At 45.1% G+C, this 15,970-nt stretch overlaps 1 protein-coding gene across 2 annotated transcripts in view; it reads left to right on the top strand.

The window, feature by feature from the left end:
• The window catches only part of A1CF (APOBEC1 complementation factor), a 77,776-nt gene that overhangs the window by 45,248 nt on the left and 16,558 nt on the right, over positions 1 to 15,970 (top strand). For both annotated transcript variants that reach the window (XM_058696317.1, XM_058696316.1), the window contains exons 5-6: positions 4,605 to 4,843; positions 9,957 to 10,121. In XM_058696317.1, the coding sequence (XP_058552300.1) occupies positions 4,605 to 4,843; positions 9,957 to 10,121 (404 nt within the window). The remainder of the gene's footprint in view (positions 1 to 4,604; positions 4,844 to 9,956; positions 10,122 to 15,970) is intronic.

Here is a 15,970-nt window from a genome sequence, read left to right as displayed (position 1 = left end):
CCTTATACACCGCGATTCAAAATTTAGCTTTTATTCTAATAAAAAGGGGAAAACATTTCACTAGGTCCGTGCTTTTTAAACCAGAACTCTGGCTGTTGGGTGAAGTAACAGGGAGGGAAAGATGGAAAGGGGGAAGCTGCAGTGGGAGACTCATTTAGGTCTGGACGACAGATGATGGCAGGTGTACAGGGGCCGGCAGTGCAGGTGCTCAGAGAAGCCGAATCTGGGATGCCTTCTGGAGGTCGCACAGACAAGACGGGCTCCATATTGGATTGAGAGTGCAAGCAATTTTCGAATTCAGGGAAGAAAGCTAAGATGTGGGTCCCAGTATCTGTAGATGAGATAGAGTCACTGAGATGGGAAAGAATGAGAGAATAGCCTGCTGGACACATGAAGAGCTGAGTTGGGGTGGATTTACATTCGAGATTCACGCGAGATGTCTCGGGGGAGAGGTTGAAGAGGTGATCATCTGCATGACATCAGAGTCAGGACAGAGGTCACAGAGCCAGCCAAACATAGGTGATGTTGCAAATCATGGGACCAGTGGAAGGTTCCAGGGCACAATTGGCCCTGTGCAATCAATAACTGGCTTTTATCGGCTGGAAATATGACTAGCATCACGAAACGGAGTTCTAACACCTTCACATAGAGAGGGAACTGTCCTGAATCCTCTCATAAAGGAAGTCCTGGGCCACCTGGAAGAAAGATTAGTGGAACCGTTGAAAAGTAATAGCTTTGGGGTCAGACGGGCTTTGCCTGAGTGCCGGCAAGTGACATAACCTCTCCGAGCCTCAATGTCCTCCTCCCTAAAGTGGTGATATGAGTCCTCATTTCACAGGTGTTATTGTGGGGATGCTCTAAAGATTTTTCAATGTTTACCCCAGTGTGTGGAACTTGGTAATAGGTCAATAAATGACAGAACTCTTACATATTAGCACATTCATCAATTCCAAGATGCAGTTTTCATTGATTTCCTCTCTGCCTCTGAAAATTATTGTCATCCTAGACGTGAATAGAGAGTAGATTTCCTACTATTATCTTTTCCCTCACTTCCTTCCTCTACGCCCCAAATAAGTCATGTATTATCCTCATAATTCTGTAAAATCAATCAATTACTGGGTCACTTTTCTTAAAACCCTCCAGCCATCGAGAGATTGACTGGATTGGCAACTGTAACAGCCCAGCCACCCCATCCCAAGGTCAGAGCCTGGAACCGGGGTTTGGAGGAAGGTATCCAGGAAGTTCCGCACATGCCTCCACGGATCCCAAAGAGTTCTGTCTGGAATGTGGAGGGTTGTCTGGCACGGGAACCAGGCGATCAGAACACAGGTGCCTTCGGAGAAATCCTGGAACCTCGTGCAGCAAGTTTTACCCTCGGCACATAATTACTCACGTGTTCTCGGCATCTGTCGCGGAAAATAATGCACCCCTGAACTGTTTTGGACAGGACCACAGCAAGCTCTATTTTAGTGTAACTTTTAAATATTCCAGCCACAGGGATCCGGGGATCGGAAGAGTCCCCACTCCTTGGTCTTTCATGGAGCCTAGACACCTTAAGAGCAAGAGTTATCCCCAAAATAGCTTTGAAGTTGAGGCAGATGTTGACTCAGCTACGTAGGGAATCAGCACAGGTCTCAACACGTTGTTACACCCTGGGGCCTGTCCGTGCTTTGGGAAGAAGAGAGGCTATGAATAATGAACACAATCGATCCATTACAGTCCCTGACCCGTAATAGAATTCTCTGTGACTTTCAGGGCCTTCAACTATAAAAGAGGTAAAACGATACTTACCCCGTGGGGGCATCGTGAAACATAAATAGACCACGCAGCGAAGCTCAGTGCCTGGCACAGATCACATGCTCTATGAGTGTTTGCTGATGATTACAGCAGACAGGAGGAGGAGGGAGAGGAGAGGGAGGAGGAGGGGGTGGAGGAGGGGGAGGAGGAAGAGGAATATTATAAAGCATCGGGAAAGAGAAAGCTGGTGAAAGTCAAAGTTCAGGTTGGATGCCAGAAGCAAGGGGAAGGCACAGAGGTACTTTAAAAATCACGGTGTGGGATAAATAGAATATGAAGCCGAAGAATAGATACCCTAGAGCCGTCCTCACCTGCTCCCGCTCTGCCTTGGATCAGTCCTGCCAGAGAGAGAACCTTTCTTGCAGAGAAGGATAAACTTCAACTGGCTCTTAGCCACCCTTTCTCAGGGGATCGATAAGGTTCTTTATGCGGAAAAGACCCACAATTGTCATATCATCCTCCTCCTCAGCAAATATTCACGGAGATTTGTCTCATGCCTGGCTTCTAGAGACATGAAAGCCGTGCCCTCAGCTTGTGAGAGGTGGCTTTTCATCTCTAAGCAGCGCTGGGAAAGTGCAGGACAAACCACACAGATTTAAAACTAGGACACGGAGGCTCCAGGCTCCACCTGTTGGCCACTGACACCTGACTGGCCCTCCCTCAAAAAGAAGAGACTTTCTAAAGAAATAGTATCTTGGAATAGAGGGGGGTTGAAGGTAAGCAAGCTAAACAAAAACAAAAATCCCAAAGATTACTTTATCTACCCTTCCCTCCCCCCCCCACCCCCGGGAAAAACCACATTCCTGGGGCAATGTCCACCAGACTGTAATGGACCTGTCACACCTCTGATACTGGGTCCCCAGCTCTTCAGCAAAGCATGGAGGACAGCGGGGCAGGGCCCCCGTCCCGGTGACAGCACCTGCACAGGACTCAACACCACCAGCTCCCAGAGAGCAGAGCAACCCCCCTGCTCACCCAGCTGAGCACCTCTGCTCATGACACACAAGTCATTTCTGTTAAAGGAACTTTACCCATTTTTAATAACTTCCTGTTATTAGAAAAGTCACACAGCCTGATATACAACAAATAGCAAAAGCCAAAATGAAAAAAAAAAACATTAACGTGCAAACCATTCCTCCATAACCCCGTTGCCCCGAGATAATCACTATGTTGGCTCTTTATTGCCTTCCTAGGTTTTCAGCACCGTGTCCATCAAAATAGTCTCCTCATACATGTATTTTGCCATCTATTTTGAAGCCAGAAGCATATTGTGAGCCGTTTTTTTAACCAATAAATACCCTTCTACATTACTACCCATAATGACTTTCGAGCATTCTACGGTATAAATGCCCGTCTCTTGTTCACCAGTGATTCTCAGCCAGGAGCAGAAGCATTCACCCAAAGGGACATTTAGAAAGATGAAGAGGCATTTTTAGACTGCCTAACGGTGGTCATTAGGATTTAGTGAGGAAGAACCCAGGGTGACAAGCCTGTTATGGTGCACAAGGAGGAAACGTCCAACCTCAGATTCGATATCGTCTCAGCCAAGAGGCCTTACACCGGTCCTGGATGCTGGGATATTTTGATTATTTCCAATCTGGGGACTATTTTAAGTAATAGCAGTGAATATCCTTACACAAAAATGTTGGTGTTCAACTCTTCCCTAAAGACACTCCCAGAAGGGGCACTATGTGCCCCCAAATCATACACAAAAGATTTCTGACACATTTCCCCAAATGTCCCCCCAGAAAAGCTTAATCTGCACTCTGCCGGTGGAGATGAACATTAACTTGCTAATCAGCAACACCATAGAGAAGAAACAGGAACTGAACAGAGAGTCCGGAGGCCAATTTCCTCCCTTAAGATCTCTACCATCTTAAGCAAACCACTTAATTTCTTGGAGCCTCGAGTTTTTCATCTGGAAAATGGAAACAGCACCTGTTATGCCCATATCACAGGTTTAGCGTAGGCCAAGTAAGATGCTATGTGAAAATTTCTAAGGCATGTCAGAATAGCTTCCCTGTTGGGCTGGCGAGGACAGGGAGCAGCCAGGTTTGCAATTTCATGACCGTCCCCACCCAGGCAGGCAGTGTGAGCAACGTGGGCCAAGGTGCAGCAGCCCCAGTATCGGGAATTATCCTGGGTGGTGAGAAAACACTATGAAGACCAAACATGTCACATCTGCAGGACTTAATCAGGTTCACAGTCACGTGTCTTCAACTTCTTTTTTTTTTTTTTTTTTTTGGAAAAAATTTGAATGATTATTTATTTTTGAGAGAGGGAGAGAGAGAGCGAGCACAAATGGGGGAGGGGAAGAGAGAGAGGGAGACACGGAATTGGAAGCAGTCTCCAGGCCCCGAGCCGTCAGCACAGAGCCCGACGCGGGGCTCCAACTCACAGACTGGGAGATCATGACCTGAGCCGAAGTTGGACGCTCAACCAACTAAGCCACCCAGGCACCCCAAGGTGGACTTAGCTTTTAAAGAGCTATTTATATTTAAAAAAAATTTTTTTAACATTTATTTATTTTTGAGAGACAGAGCATGAGCAGGAGAAGGGCAGAGAGAGAGAGAGAATGGGAGACACAGAATCCGACACAGGCTCCAGGCTCTGAGCTGTCAGCACAGAGCCCAACATGGGGCTTAAACCCACAAATCGTGAGATCATGACCTGAGCCGAAGTCGGATGCTTAACCGACTGAGCCACCCAGGGGCCCCTCGTGTCTTCAACTTCTTAAACCTCAATCACACAGGATTCTTGCCAAGCAGAATGTCATTCATTCATTCATTCATTCATTGTTTTTGCAGAAACGGGCGTCTCTTAGGGGTGTGTGCCAGTGTGGACAACTGCCGGTTGTTTGTTGGGGGGATCCCCAAGACCAAAAAGCGGGAAGAGATCTTAGCAGAGATGAAAAAGGTCACCGAGGGAGTCGTCGATGTCATTGTCTACCCGAGCGCCGCAGATAAAACCAGAAACCGGGGCTTTGCCTTCGTGGAGTACGAGAGTCATCGGACAGCTGCCATGGCCCGAAGGAAGCTGCTGCCAGGTTGGCATCCCCTCCCCAAAGAGAAGGTTCCTCCGCTCTGCCTCAGGCTGCTGCAGAGGAGGAGGTACCTGCTGGGTGTGGTTGGCTTGCTCTGGAGCTTTGTTTCTGCGCTATCCTAACTCCCTTCCCCTTCTTATCTATGTTACCGTAGACTAAGCTCCCTGAAGTTTTCACAGAATGGGTTCTGGAAAACATGCCCTTAGTCTAATGTACTTGCCCTGGGGACTTCCAGACCTAAGAGCTGCAGCAGCCCTGTAACAAGGTGTTAAAGTGAGGAATCTTCTCAAAAGTGAATATATACATTATTTTTCTATACAGATGCTGTTGTCAGGCTTACTAGAAATGGAGGAGGTTGTCCATTACAATGTAGAATAAGCCTGCAAGCGACACATTAGCCTGATGGCAATTAAGTGAAATGAACTCATACCATGACTCCTCAGTATCTAATGTGGGGCTGGGGGGCGGGGTAGAAATAACAGCCCTCCACAGAAAGGTAGCTAGTAGGTGCTACAACCACAGGGTGGGTCCTGTTTGGGCAACAGCCACCAATTCCAGAGATTAAAAGACTCCAACAAGGCCCTCCCTCAGTCAGATCAGCTTAGGGTAAATTGTTGAAAGTCCTCTGCTCATTCTAAAATAGTCACCAAAATTTACACAGAGTAAGGTATTAAGAGGAATCGATACTAAAATGAGAGGATTTCAAGAATGCCAGAGTGGACACATTGGAATCAACTCTTCTCTTGAACACCATGGAAAAGCCATGAGAATTAAAGACAAAACAACCACCACCTAGATTTACATTGTCCACATACACATCCTTACAAAAAAGCCATGATGAAGTCACAGGGATGGAAGGTACAGAGTCAGAATGTAGTCAATGGTACTGTAACGACGTTGTAGTCAATGGTATTGTATGGGGCCGTGATAGCGACACTTGTGGTGAGCGCAACGTCAACATGTAGAGTTGTCCGGTCACTATGTTTTGCCCCTGGCACTAGGGTAACATGTGTATCAACTATACTTCAGAACATAAACAAGTGTTAACTCAATGAGAGCATTCACCCTCTAGAAGTTTGCAAAATTGGAAGACGGCTTCTGATCTTGGGGAAGACTTTTTATCCATATTTTCATGGAGGCAGCTTATAAGGGAAAAGATAGGAAACAGCCCCCAAATTTGCTGAGTCCTTTAGAGAGCTGGGCATTTTTAATGTCGATGCTTCCTTTCACTACTCCGTCACCACCCGATGGTCAGACCTGGGCCACCCAGGCACAGAGAATCACGGGCCCTCCTCATGAGGCACCCTTAGCCTTTTGGTGACCTGAACTTCATCTCTGGTGTCTTCTTCAACTCTTCTCTGTTCAACAGTTCTGCCACGAAAAAGTTCCTTGTATCCATACTGACCTCAGACTACCCGTAGAGTCTCACAACATTTATTCCCAAACATAGACTGTTTTAAAACACTCGAGATTATTCTTCCCACTCTGTTCTTCTCTGGACGTACCCCACCAACTGCCTACTCCATCCTGAACATTACCCTCAGGTCACTGTTTCCAAATACCAGATCATCTTTTCTACAATTCTTGTCAACAGTAGGAATTTGATCTCTATGTGTGGAGAGACTGAATGGTGCCACTCTGTCCCAAGGGGGTTGGGGAGCACAGCAGTGAAAGATGGTCCAAAATGGGAGAAAGATAGTTTTCAGGGGCCAGTGTTCCTAAAGAACTAGAATATCCCCTCAACTTCCTGTCTTCAAAGAAAAGAGCATATCAGCCCATGAAAGTGCTTCTCTCTACCTGCACAATCTACTGCCCCTTTGGACACTCTACCTATTACCTCACCATACAGTCAACAACAGAGGATTTCGGTCACTGACCGTCCTCTGGAGGGCCTACTCTGAAAGAAGGAGATCTTTACTAAAAGTGATAAGCAAGGACCGCAAGAAGCTTTTCCTTCTTCGTTGATCCAGACTTGGAGACAGACAGAAAATTGCTGTCGAACACAATGTATTGCCTCCCAGCCACCTACCTTCCCAGGTGACAGCGGCAGCCCTCTCTGGATGTTGCATGTTTGCGGAGGCATGTGTCGAACAAAGTCATTGCATCCAACTGAGAGGCCAACAGAACATTCAAAGGATACTCTGAAGAAAGCCCTAGTGTCAGCCTGCACGGGGACCACCTGGAGGGTTTGTCAAAGTGCAGCTAGCCAGGCCCCACCTCCAGGGTTCCGGAGTCAGAAGGTCAGGTATGGCGTCTGCCAATTTGCCTTTGTAACAAGTTCCCAAGATGCTATTCTTCTGAGACCATGAGTCTGAGAACCTGCAATCTAAGTCAATGACTGTCTCTCACGGGCCGCAGACCTGAATAACCTGAGGACACTTTTAAACAGTACCAGAAACCAAATCAATCTCTCCTCAGCTGAATCTGCTTCTCTGGGACACTGGTGTTTTCAGTTTTCCAGATGATCTTGTAGTGGAGCTAGTTTTACGATCCACTGCTAAATCCTCCAACTAAGGGTTCTGGCCATCACCTGCATGGGAGGTCAACAAGTACACGTGGGGACCACTCAGCATGGGAGCATTTACTAAAACTCTACAATGTGCTTTGCTCTCTTCCAAAGGAAATTCTTAAAAAAAAAATCAAGCCTAACTATTGCACTCAAAGAGTGCACACTCGGAGAAAACTAGACACACAAGAAAAGAGACCAAATAAAAAAGTCCCTTAGGTGTATCATCTTTTATTTTTGCAACAGCACTGGGTAGTGACTTTTATTATCCCAATTTTATCAATGAGGAGATTGATGGTTAGGAAGGTGGTGTCCTAGCCAGGATGGCGATCTGATATTCGAACTTGTCTGGCTTCAGAGGCCATGTTTCCAAATCCCCCGCAACACTGACTTTCAGGGGGATGTTTGAGATCACTGCTTACCATACCTCCTCTCATTTCTGTCCACTTCAGCCTTCTGCAGATTTTCAGGCTGGCTGAAGGCAGACTGTGGTTCCAGGCCAGGAAGGCTAGAGCAGTGTTCTCAACTTTGGCTGAATTAACTGAGATGATTTTAAGAATCCTGAAACCCGGACCACTCATATCAAATTTGGGAAGAAGAGTCCTGGGGTCAGTGATGAGCTGGTCAATCTTTTTTTTTTTAACTTCGGTTTATTTATTTTGAGAGAGAGAGAGAGTGCAAGCAGAGGAGGGGCAGAGAGAGAGAGAGAGAGAGAGAGTCCCAAGCTAATAGCACTAACAGGGTGGAAGCCAATGCGGGGCTTGATCTCACAAATCATGAAATCATGACCCAAGCTGAAATCAAGAGTCAGATGCTCAACCAACTGAGCCACCCAGGCGCCCCTGAGCTGGTCAATCTTTAACAGGCAACTCCCAGAGAAAATCCAAAGTCCTGCCTTGTAGTATGTGTAGATTCCCATGGTATTAACAGTCCCTCTGTGGCTGATTTCAAACTACCAAGATGGCATCCACTGGCTCACACAATTCTGAAAACTTAACAGTCCAGTGTTGCAAGTGGAAAGGAATTGGGTCCAGCTCAACAATGAGTGAGACTCAGGTTGGGTATTTCTCAAAGCTCTTACAGTCTGAGGCCAACGCTGAGAAGCCCTCAGCTACAGAAACCAGAGGCATCTTGGGGATCTTGGGCTAGGACAGTCAGCAAGGACTATGTAAAGCACAGAAAAGAAAGGGAAGGAAAACAAAGCAAAAGGAATGAAAGGAAAAGGAAGGGGAAGGAATAGAAGGGAGCAGAGGGAAGAAGAGGGAAGAGAGGGATGAAGAAAACTATCCCCTGGGATGCAGGGCAGGTAGCTAGCCACTGGGGTCCACAAGAACCAGCCCCTCTGGGATTAGCTAACTCATGTAAACGTGCCTCTTTTTTGTTCGGGTTTCAGGGAGTCAGTGCAACAGATGGTTTCACTAACTGCTTTCCAAAGAATAAAAAGATGCCTTTTGATTGAAAATGATTGCCTCCCATGTGGAATAATACTTGAACAACTGAACCCTTACCAACACTGAGAATTTCTGATTGTGTTCTCTCAAGCTTTTTATTGCTTCCAGGCTGTAGCTTGTTCCAAAACAACTAATAAAAAACACACAAGACTTCCAATCAAATTTAGAAGTTGAGTTGACCCCCCATCACTTCAGCTGGGCTCTGCCCTGTGTAGGGGTCCAGGGCTGGGTAGTCCCAAAACACAAAGGAGCCATGAAGAAGTGAAGTGGGTCTGGGCAAGTTACTCATCCCTCTAAAGCTCATTTCCTCTTCCGTAAAATCGAGACAGTCACTCCCCTCCCCCAGAGAGTTACTGTGAGCGGGAACCAAGGTAGCATATGGAAAACACAGTATATAGTGCAAGACACTCAATAAATTGCAACTGTAGAAATACAAAAATATACGTAGTCATGGGGAACAACTACCCCTTTAAAAAGAGTTCAGTTTCTCATCATAGACCCTTCCATTACTCTTTGTCTTCTCAATCGGGATCAAGAATGTTTCTGCCAATTCCCAAGTTGCCCATGTGCAGCCAGAGAACTAGGCATGAACACAGCTGATTGGAGCCCTGACCAAGCATAAGGGACAGAGAACAAACCAGGGTTGCCTGAACCCTGCTCACTCCTGCCCACACACCACGGGTTTTTAGACTGCTCGGTGGTGGCACCTGGTCACGCAGATTCTAGAAGCAGCAGACATACTCCCTAATGACCTTAATGCTTCATGAAGTCAGACTCTATGTCCAAGCCCTAAATCCATTGTTTCCCTTCTCTCCTTCTGCCATCTCACTTTCAAAGACTTACTTTCCCCGTGAGAGCTGTTCAAAGACCCAAACCTGCCCATCGTGGCCTCATTTCTGCCCCATTTCAAACCACATCCCGGTTCCCTTTGTATGCAATTATTACCATAAACCATCTGTCACACAGAAGTCCCTTCTAGTCAGCTCTTCCATTTATTTGAAATGTTTCTTGAAATCAGTATCCACCTCTTTTAATATTTGTCTTCGTGCTCAGTCAAGACCATAAGCATCCGCTGAAGTTAAAAGGCCATCTCAGTGAACCGAGATGGCATTGTCCTGGCTTCTATATAACTAATCATACCTGTGATCCTTTTGAACAGGAAGAATTCAGTTATGGGGACATCCTATCGCAGTAGACTGGGCAGAACCAGAAGTAGAAGTTGACGAAGACACAATGTCTTCGGTGAAAATCCTGTATGTGAGAAACCTGATGCTGTCTACTTCTGAAGAGATGATTGAGAAAGAATTCAACAATATTAAACCAGGTGGGACATACCATACAAGATGACTGTTTTTGAAATGTGCTCTGAAAACACTTAGGCTTGAGATGACTTCCCATAACTTTAAACAGGGCAGGCTTCGTGTGGCACTCTCATAACTGCATGAGGACTACAAACACCATATTTCAACCTTGGATCAGAAAATAGGGACATGTGGTCCATAACATTGATCAACATTATAATTTTACAATTATCTGTGTGATTCCTTAATTAACACACATTGCCTTCACTAAACTATAAATTCCAAGAGAGTTTTTTAGCTTCTATTGTCTCCTCAGCCCTTATCTCTGTGCCCGGTCATAGTAGACACTCACTAAATATTGACTGTGTTGATGAATGCATGGCCATAACTCTGGATCTGAGGCAGGGCTTCTTGGCCTCAGTACTCTTGATGGTTTAGGCCATATAATTCTTGGTCATGGGACTCTGTCCTGCACATTATAGGAATTTTAACAGCATCCCACACCTCTATCCACTAGATGCCAGTCGCAAGATGTAATAATCAAAAATGTCTCCAGACATGTACCCTGGAGGGAAAAATTGCCCCCAGTGGAGGACCACTGGTCTAATGCAACATGATTGTGACTTTAGGTACATAAGGAGGGAGGTAAGAATTAATTCTAGGAGACGCATTTGGGTGAAGAGGAGGAGGAAGGAACTGAACCATGAGATTCAGTCCTTATCACTTTTTTCTCATATGGGAACTATAACAGTGAGACAGTAAAACATCTCACCAAACAATGTCCAAATAATCATTTCCCAAAGCCAGCTCTGTGGAACATTAATTCTATGGACTGTTAGTAGATGCTACTGATAAAAGAGACCCATGGTCAAATAAATTTGTAAACAACAACTTCACCAACATAAAACAGATTTTTTTTTCATTGTGGGACTTATCAGAGTCCTTAACCTTCTAATATGCTTTGAAAGTATCCAAAAGAAGAGATATAGGATGCCTCATTTCCCAAATTTTTGGAGTACAGATCTCGTTTTTTTGGCTAATCATCTTGTGGAATTAGCATGTTTTGGGACATGCTCTGGCTAAGTTTATCACTGTGGGAACACCTTTCCATAAATTAAAATGTTTCTGTCTCCAGGTAGTAATTCTCTACTTTGTTGATAAGCATGAGCCATGGTGCCATCATGTTAAGTCTGCTGGGGAATGTTCCCCTCGTGTGTTCCTATTGCCAACTTTGGGTGCCATGTCAGGTGTAATAGAATAAGCTGATGATTTGTTCTGAAGATAATTAGTAAGGATGCCACTTCTCGCTTTTGAAAGATTCACCAGATTCTTCATTTGCCAGCCTTCGGGAATTCTGCCAACTTCCTACCAATCTAGTATAATGGTGTGGCCCCATACCACCAGCTGTGAGTCCATTACTAACATAGAGACTGCAAGTGGTTGGTTACTGACTGCTCACTTATGCTCCAGGCATTGCCACGGGCACTTTCCCAGCACGTGTCATTTATTTGGCACCATGACTCCAGGATATAGGTTACTCTGTCACTCCCATCGTAAAAATGAGAAAACCGGAACCCAGAGCTGTTAGGTAGCATGCTCAAGGTCATACAACTAGCAAGGGGCAAATCCCAGATTAGAGTCCAGGTCTGGCCAAGACCATGTTCTTCGCAACTCTGTGACCTCCATGCCCCATCCTTACTGCATTCATTCACTCATTCATTCAACTGTCATTACTTCAGTAGCTCCTATGTGCCAGGCACTGTGGGAGGAGTGAACAGGTGTGAGGTGTGTGTGGGAGGAGTTCAAGATACTCCAGAAGAATAACAGCAATGACAGCCCACCCTTGTGGCACAAAGAGATTCGTGTTTAAGAGGAGTAAAGCGTGAGCTGAGATACGAAAGTTGATGCATTTGTGGGCAGAGGAATGAGATGTGCGTGTGTAGATGCTGCTCCCGCTTTGTGTTGACTTCCGACCTTCTTATTTTTATTCAATACTTTTTTTCCCAATCTTTTCAATAAATTGTATTGAGAGAATGGCGCGTCCACATGCAAATAACACAGTTGGACTGGATTGATATGAGGTATAAAGTTAAATCAAAAGGGATCAGAGACTGATCAAAACAAAGCTAGTATTATAAAAACACTAGAGGAACATACAGGGCAAAGCTTCATGGAAATTGGATTTGGCAATAAATTCTTGGATGGTATTAAAAGTAGAGGTGACAAAGAAAAATAGATTAAATGAACTATATACAAATTAAAAAGTGCATCAAGGGATACTTTCAACACTGCAAAAGCAACCCACAGAATAAGAGAAGACACCCGCAAACAATATAGCCGATAAAAGATCGACATCCCAAGTATATCAAGTGTGCCAATAAGTCAACAGCTAAAAATTAAGACAAGTAAAACTTCAACTATATATTTGTCCACAAAACACTATTGTCCAATTACCACATACACATAGCCCATAAGCCCATTAAAAGATGCTCAACATCCCTCGCTATGCACTGGGAAAATGTAATCCAAAGCCATTTCCTGCCTCCCAAGATAGCAAGAGTAGCAGTAGTAATCAAACAACAAGAAGAAGACACAGAAACGTCGGGGAGTTTGTGGGGCAATTATAACCATGTGCCCTGTAGCTGGAAATACAAAACTGGTGCCACCTCTGTGGAAAACTACACGCTGGGTACTAACGAACATACGATTACCAGCAGCGGAACAACACCCAGACCTAAACCGTACGGGAGTGTTGAAACACGCAACTTGAATGAACCTCAGAGACCTTATCCCAGTGAAACAAGACAGTCCAAAGGACGTACGCCGTCTGATGCCAGTTATATGAGGTACCTAAAGTCGTCACATTCATAGAGACAGAGTGCAGAATGGTGGTTACCCAGGGACAGGGGACAAAGGATTCAGAAATAATTATTTCATAGACACAGCGTTTCAGTCGGGGTTCATAAGACGGCTCTAGAAATGGACGGTGATGATAGCTGTACATGGTATTTTTTTATCTAATTAAAACACGACCTTTTTTTGTTTGCTTTTTTGTCCTACTAGTTATAATGAAGATAATAAATGCTAGCGCTCTCTCCCTCTCCACCTCTCTCCCTCTGATGGCACAACTCAGGGCTCTATAATGATGTGTGGCGGCTTCTTGGCACTCCACAAGAGAATATGAATTATACGGGATGGATAACTAGCAGACATCTGCGGTGTTAGGAATAAAAAGTCAGAGCTGAACTGGTTTATTTTCCAGTGGAAAGGGTGTGTTTATACTTCTCTTGGAAAATGTATGGGGAGAAACAGGAAAATAACGCTTTAAAAATCCTATTTAAAGTTTGGGTCCCTCGGAAAAGCCCGAATATTCCTGGCAAATATTTGACCATCTTGTTTTAACCCTGATTAGCCTGGAAATATTGTACTGCCACTCAGAGAGATCAATGACAATCAGAACAGGAACTGGGGCTGAAAATGTATGTTCTTCCCCAGCGTAGCCTAAGGGTATGCGCGGAAATTCCAATTATAGTCATTCTACAAAATCTGATTTCTCTAAAACAGTTTAGTGTCAGAATCCGCAGGTGGGGCTTGTGAAAACAGACTGCTGGCCACCTCGCCCCATCCCCACTCCCCCACCCCATGGTTTCTGAGTTATGGGTCCAGGGTGGACCCAGGCTGATACTTGCTGGTCAGAAGACCACACTTGGAGAACCACACCCCTCTGATAATCTTCCTTGGGATCCCAGGTGTGTTTCTCTTCAGGTACTCGATGTGCTGGTCTTCAGAGTACTATTTCTCTAATTCCCCATATTAGGACTTCAGAGTCTTTTAACCATTGCTGACGATGACCACGGGCATTTTGTTTTCCTCCACCCTCTGCCAGATGATGATCAATCAGTAAACAAACTCCTCTACACTAAAGAAGGGGCATACGATAATAAGCCAGGTGGTCAATACCATTGTAGAGAAAACCAAGCTCACACGCTCAAATTTGTTCCATGGGGCTACATTTTCATACAGTAACATTTCCAAAATCAGGTGTAGCTGAACAGTATTGGTCAAAAATGCCAGTCTGTTTCCTTGTCTACGAACAGAATTTGAGGACATTTAGATCCATTGCCATCTGAAATGCCACCTAACTAATATGAACGACGGAAGCTGGCATGCGAATTGACTGGTAATATTCATTCGTCCCATGTCTATTTACAGAGCAGCCTCTGTACACGAGGGAGGAGGTAGGACCTAGGTGAAGACAGTACCGAGATGGCCCCAAGGAGATCTTGTTCTCGGGGGGCTACCAGTCTAGTGCAGCCCAGATGAAGGACAGCACTGGAGAACGCACAGAGCAAAGACTGGAAAGACAGAGGTCCTTATCAGCCCATCTTTGACTTCTTAGTCACCAGGACAAGCCATGGGGTTATGTCGTGAAAATTACCCTCCCCGACCCTGGAGGAATGAAGACAGTGTGCTGGAAATTCAGGGAATTACGTGTCCCATGCTTCGTGGTCTCAACTGCTTTTATGTACGTTCTCCGCCGAGCCAGACAATTCTGCTCTCTACACCCTTTGCCAGAAGAAGTCAAGTGCTGGATGCAGAGGGAAGAGAGAGGGCCACGATGGTTTTACATCATCCTGACAATACAGCCCTACCATTGTTCCAAAAGAAGATAACATATAGCCGTTGAACCACGTGGCAGAGTAAAACGTCTAACTGTCTTTGTGACCTTGAATCTGATAGGATAGATGACTGAGCTTTGATAGGGAGGCAACAAAAGGAGAGCCCTCGTGTCCTCTTCTGGACCCCCCTGGGAAAGTGTCCCATCCTATGTGATGTCTGGGAACTTAAGGAGAGGAGAAGAAACTGCATCTCTCAAGACACACCCACGTGAGTGTCACTGAAAGAGGACAGTCGTCACGCTAAACTACTAACAAGTTAATGTCAAAGAAGTTTCCATTTTACCTTCACTCTAGGTGAAACTTCTATTTAAAATTTTTTTTAATGTTTATTTATTTTTGAGAGACAGAGTGCAAGTGGGGAAGGGGCAGAGAGAGGGAGACACAGACTCTGAAGCAGGCTCCAGACTCCGAGCTGTCAGCACGGAGCCCGACACGGGGCTTGAACTCACGAACCGCAAGATCATGGCCTGAGCCGAAGTCACACGCTTAACTGACTGAGCCACCCAGGCGCCCCGAAACTTCTATTTTTTTGCCATTAGCATCTGCAGCAGTCTGTCTACATTAAAATAGGTCAGGTCGGGGCGCCTAGGTGGCGCAGTCGGTTAAGCGTCCGACTTCAGCCAGGTCACGATCTCGCGGTCCGTGAGTTCGAGCCCCGCGTCAGGCTGTGGGCTGATGGCTCGGAGCCTGGAGCCTCTTTCCGATTCTGTGTCTCCCTCTCTCTCTGCCCCTCCCCCGTTCATGCTCTATCTCTCTCTGTCCCAAAAATAAATTAAAAATGTTGAAAAAAAATTAAAAAAAAATAAAATAAAATAGGTCAGTTCGATTTGTTATTTTTTTATTACACAAACAATAGAAATAAACATTGCACATCTTTGGAAAATACCAAAGAATATAAATTAACATGTGAAAGTCCCCTTTATTCTCTGCAAATTTTCTCCCCATTCCTTACATAACCTGTATTAACAGTTTGGTCTCTATGTTTCCAGCTCTCTTTCTCTCTCTCTCTGTGTGTGTGTGTGTGTGTGTGTGTGTGTGTGTGTGTGTGTATCCATATTTCTCTGTACATATATATGGGTTGGGATTTTGAAAACATAAATGTTACAAAATTATACTCACTATTTTACAAATTTTTTTTTTCAACGTTTTTTATTTATTTTTGGGACAGAGAGAGAGCATGAACGGGGAAGGGA

The sequence above is a fragment of the Neofelis nebulosa genome, chromosome 13 (genome assembly GCF_028018385.1).
Source record: "Neofelis nebulosa isolate mNeoNeb1 chromosome 13, mNeoNeb1.pri, whole genome shotgun sequence".
Taxonomy (NCBI): Eukaryota; Metazoa; Chordata; class Mammalia; order Carnivora; family Felidae; genus Neofelis; species Neofelis nebulosa.
The sequence above is the reverse complement of the archived record's forward strand: the minus strand, read 5'-3'. Positions and strand labels throughout refer to the sequence as shown.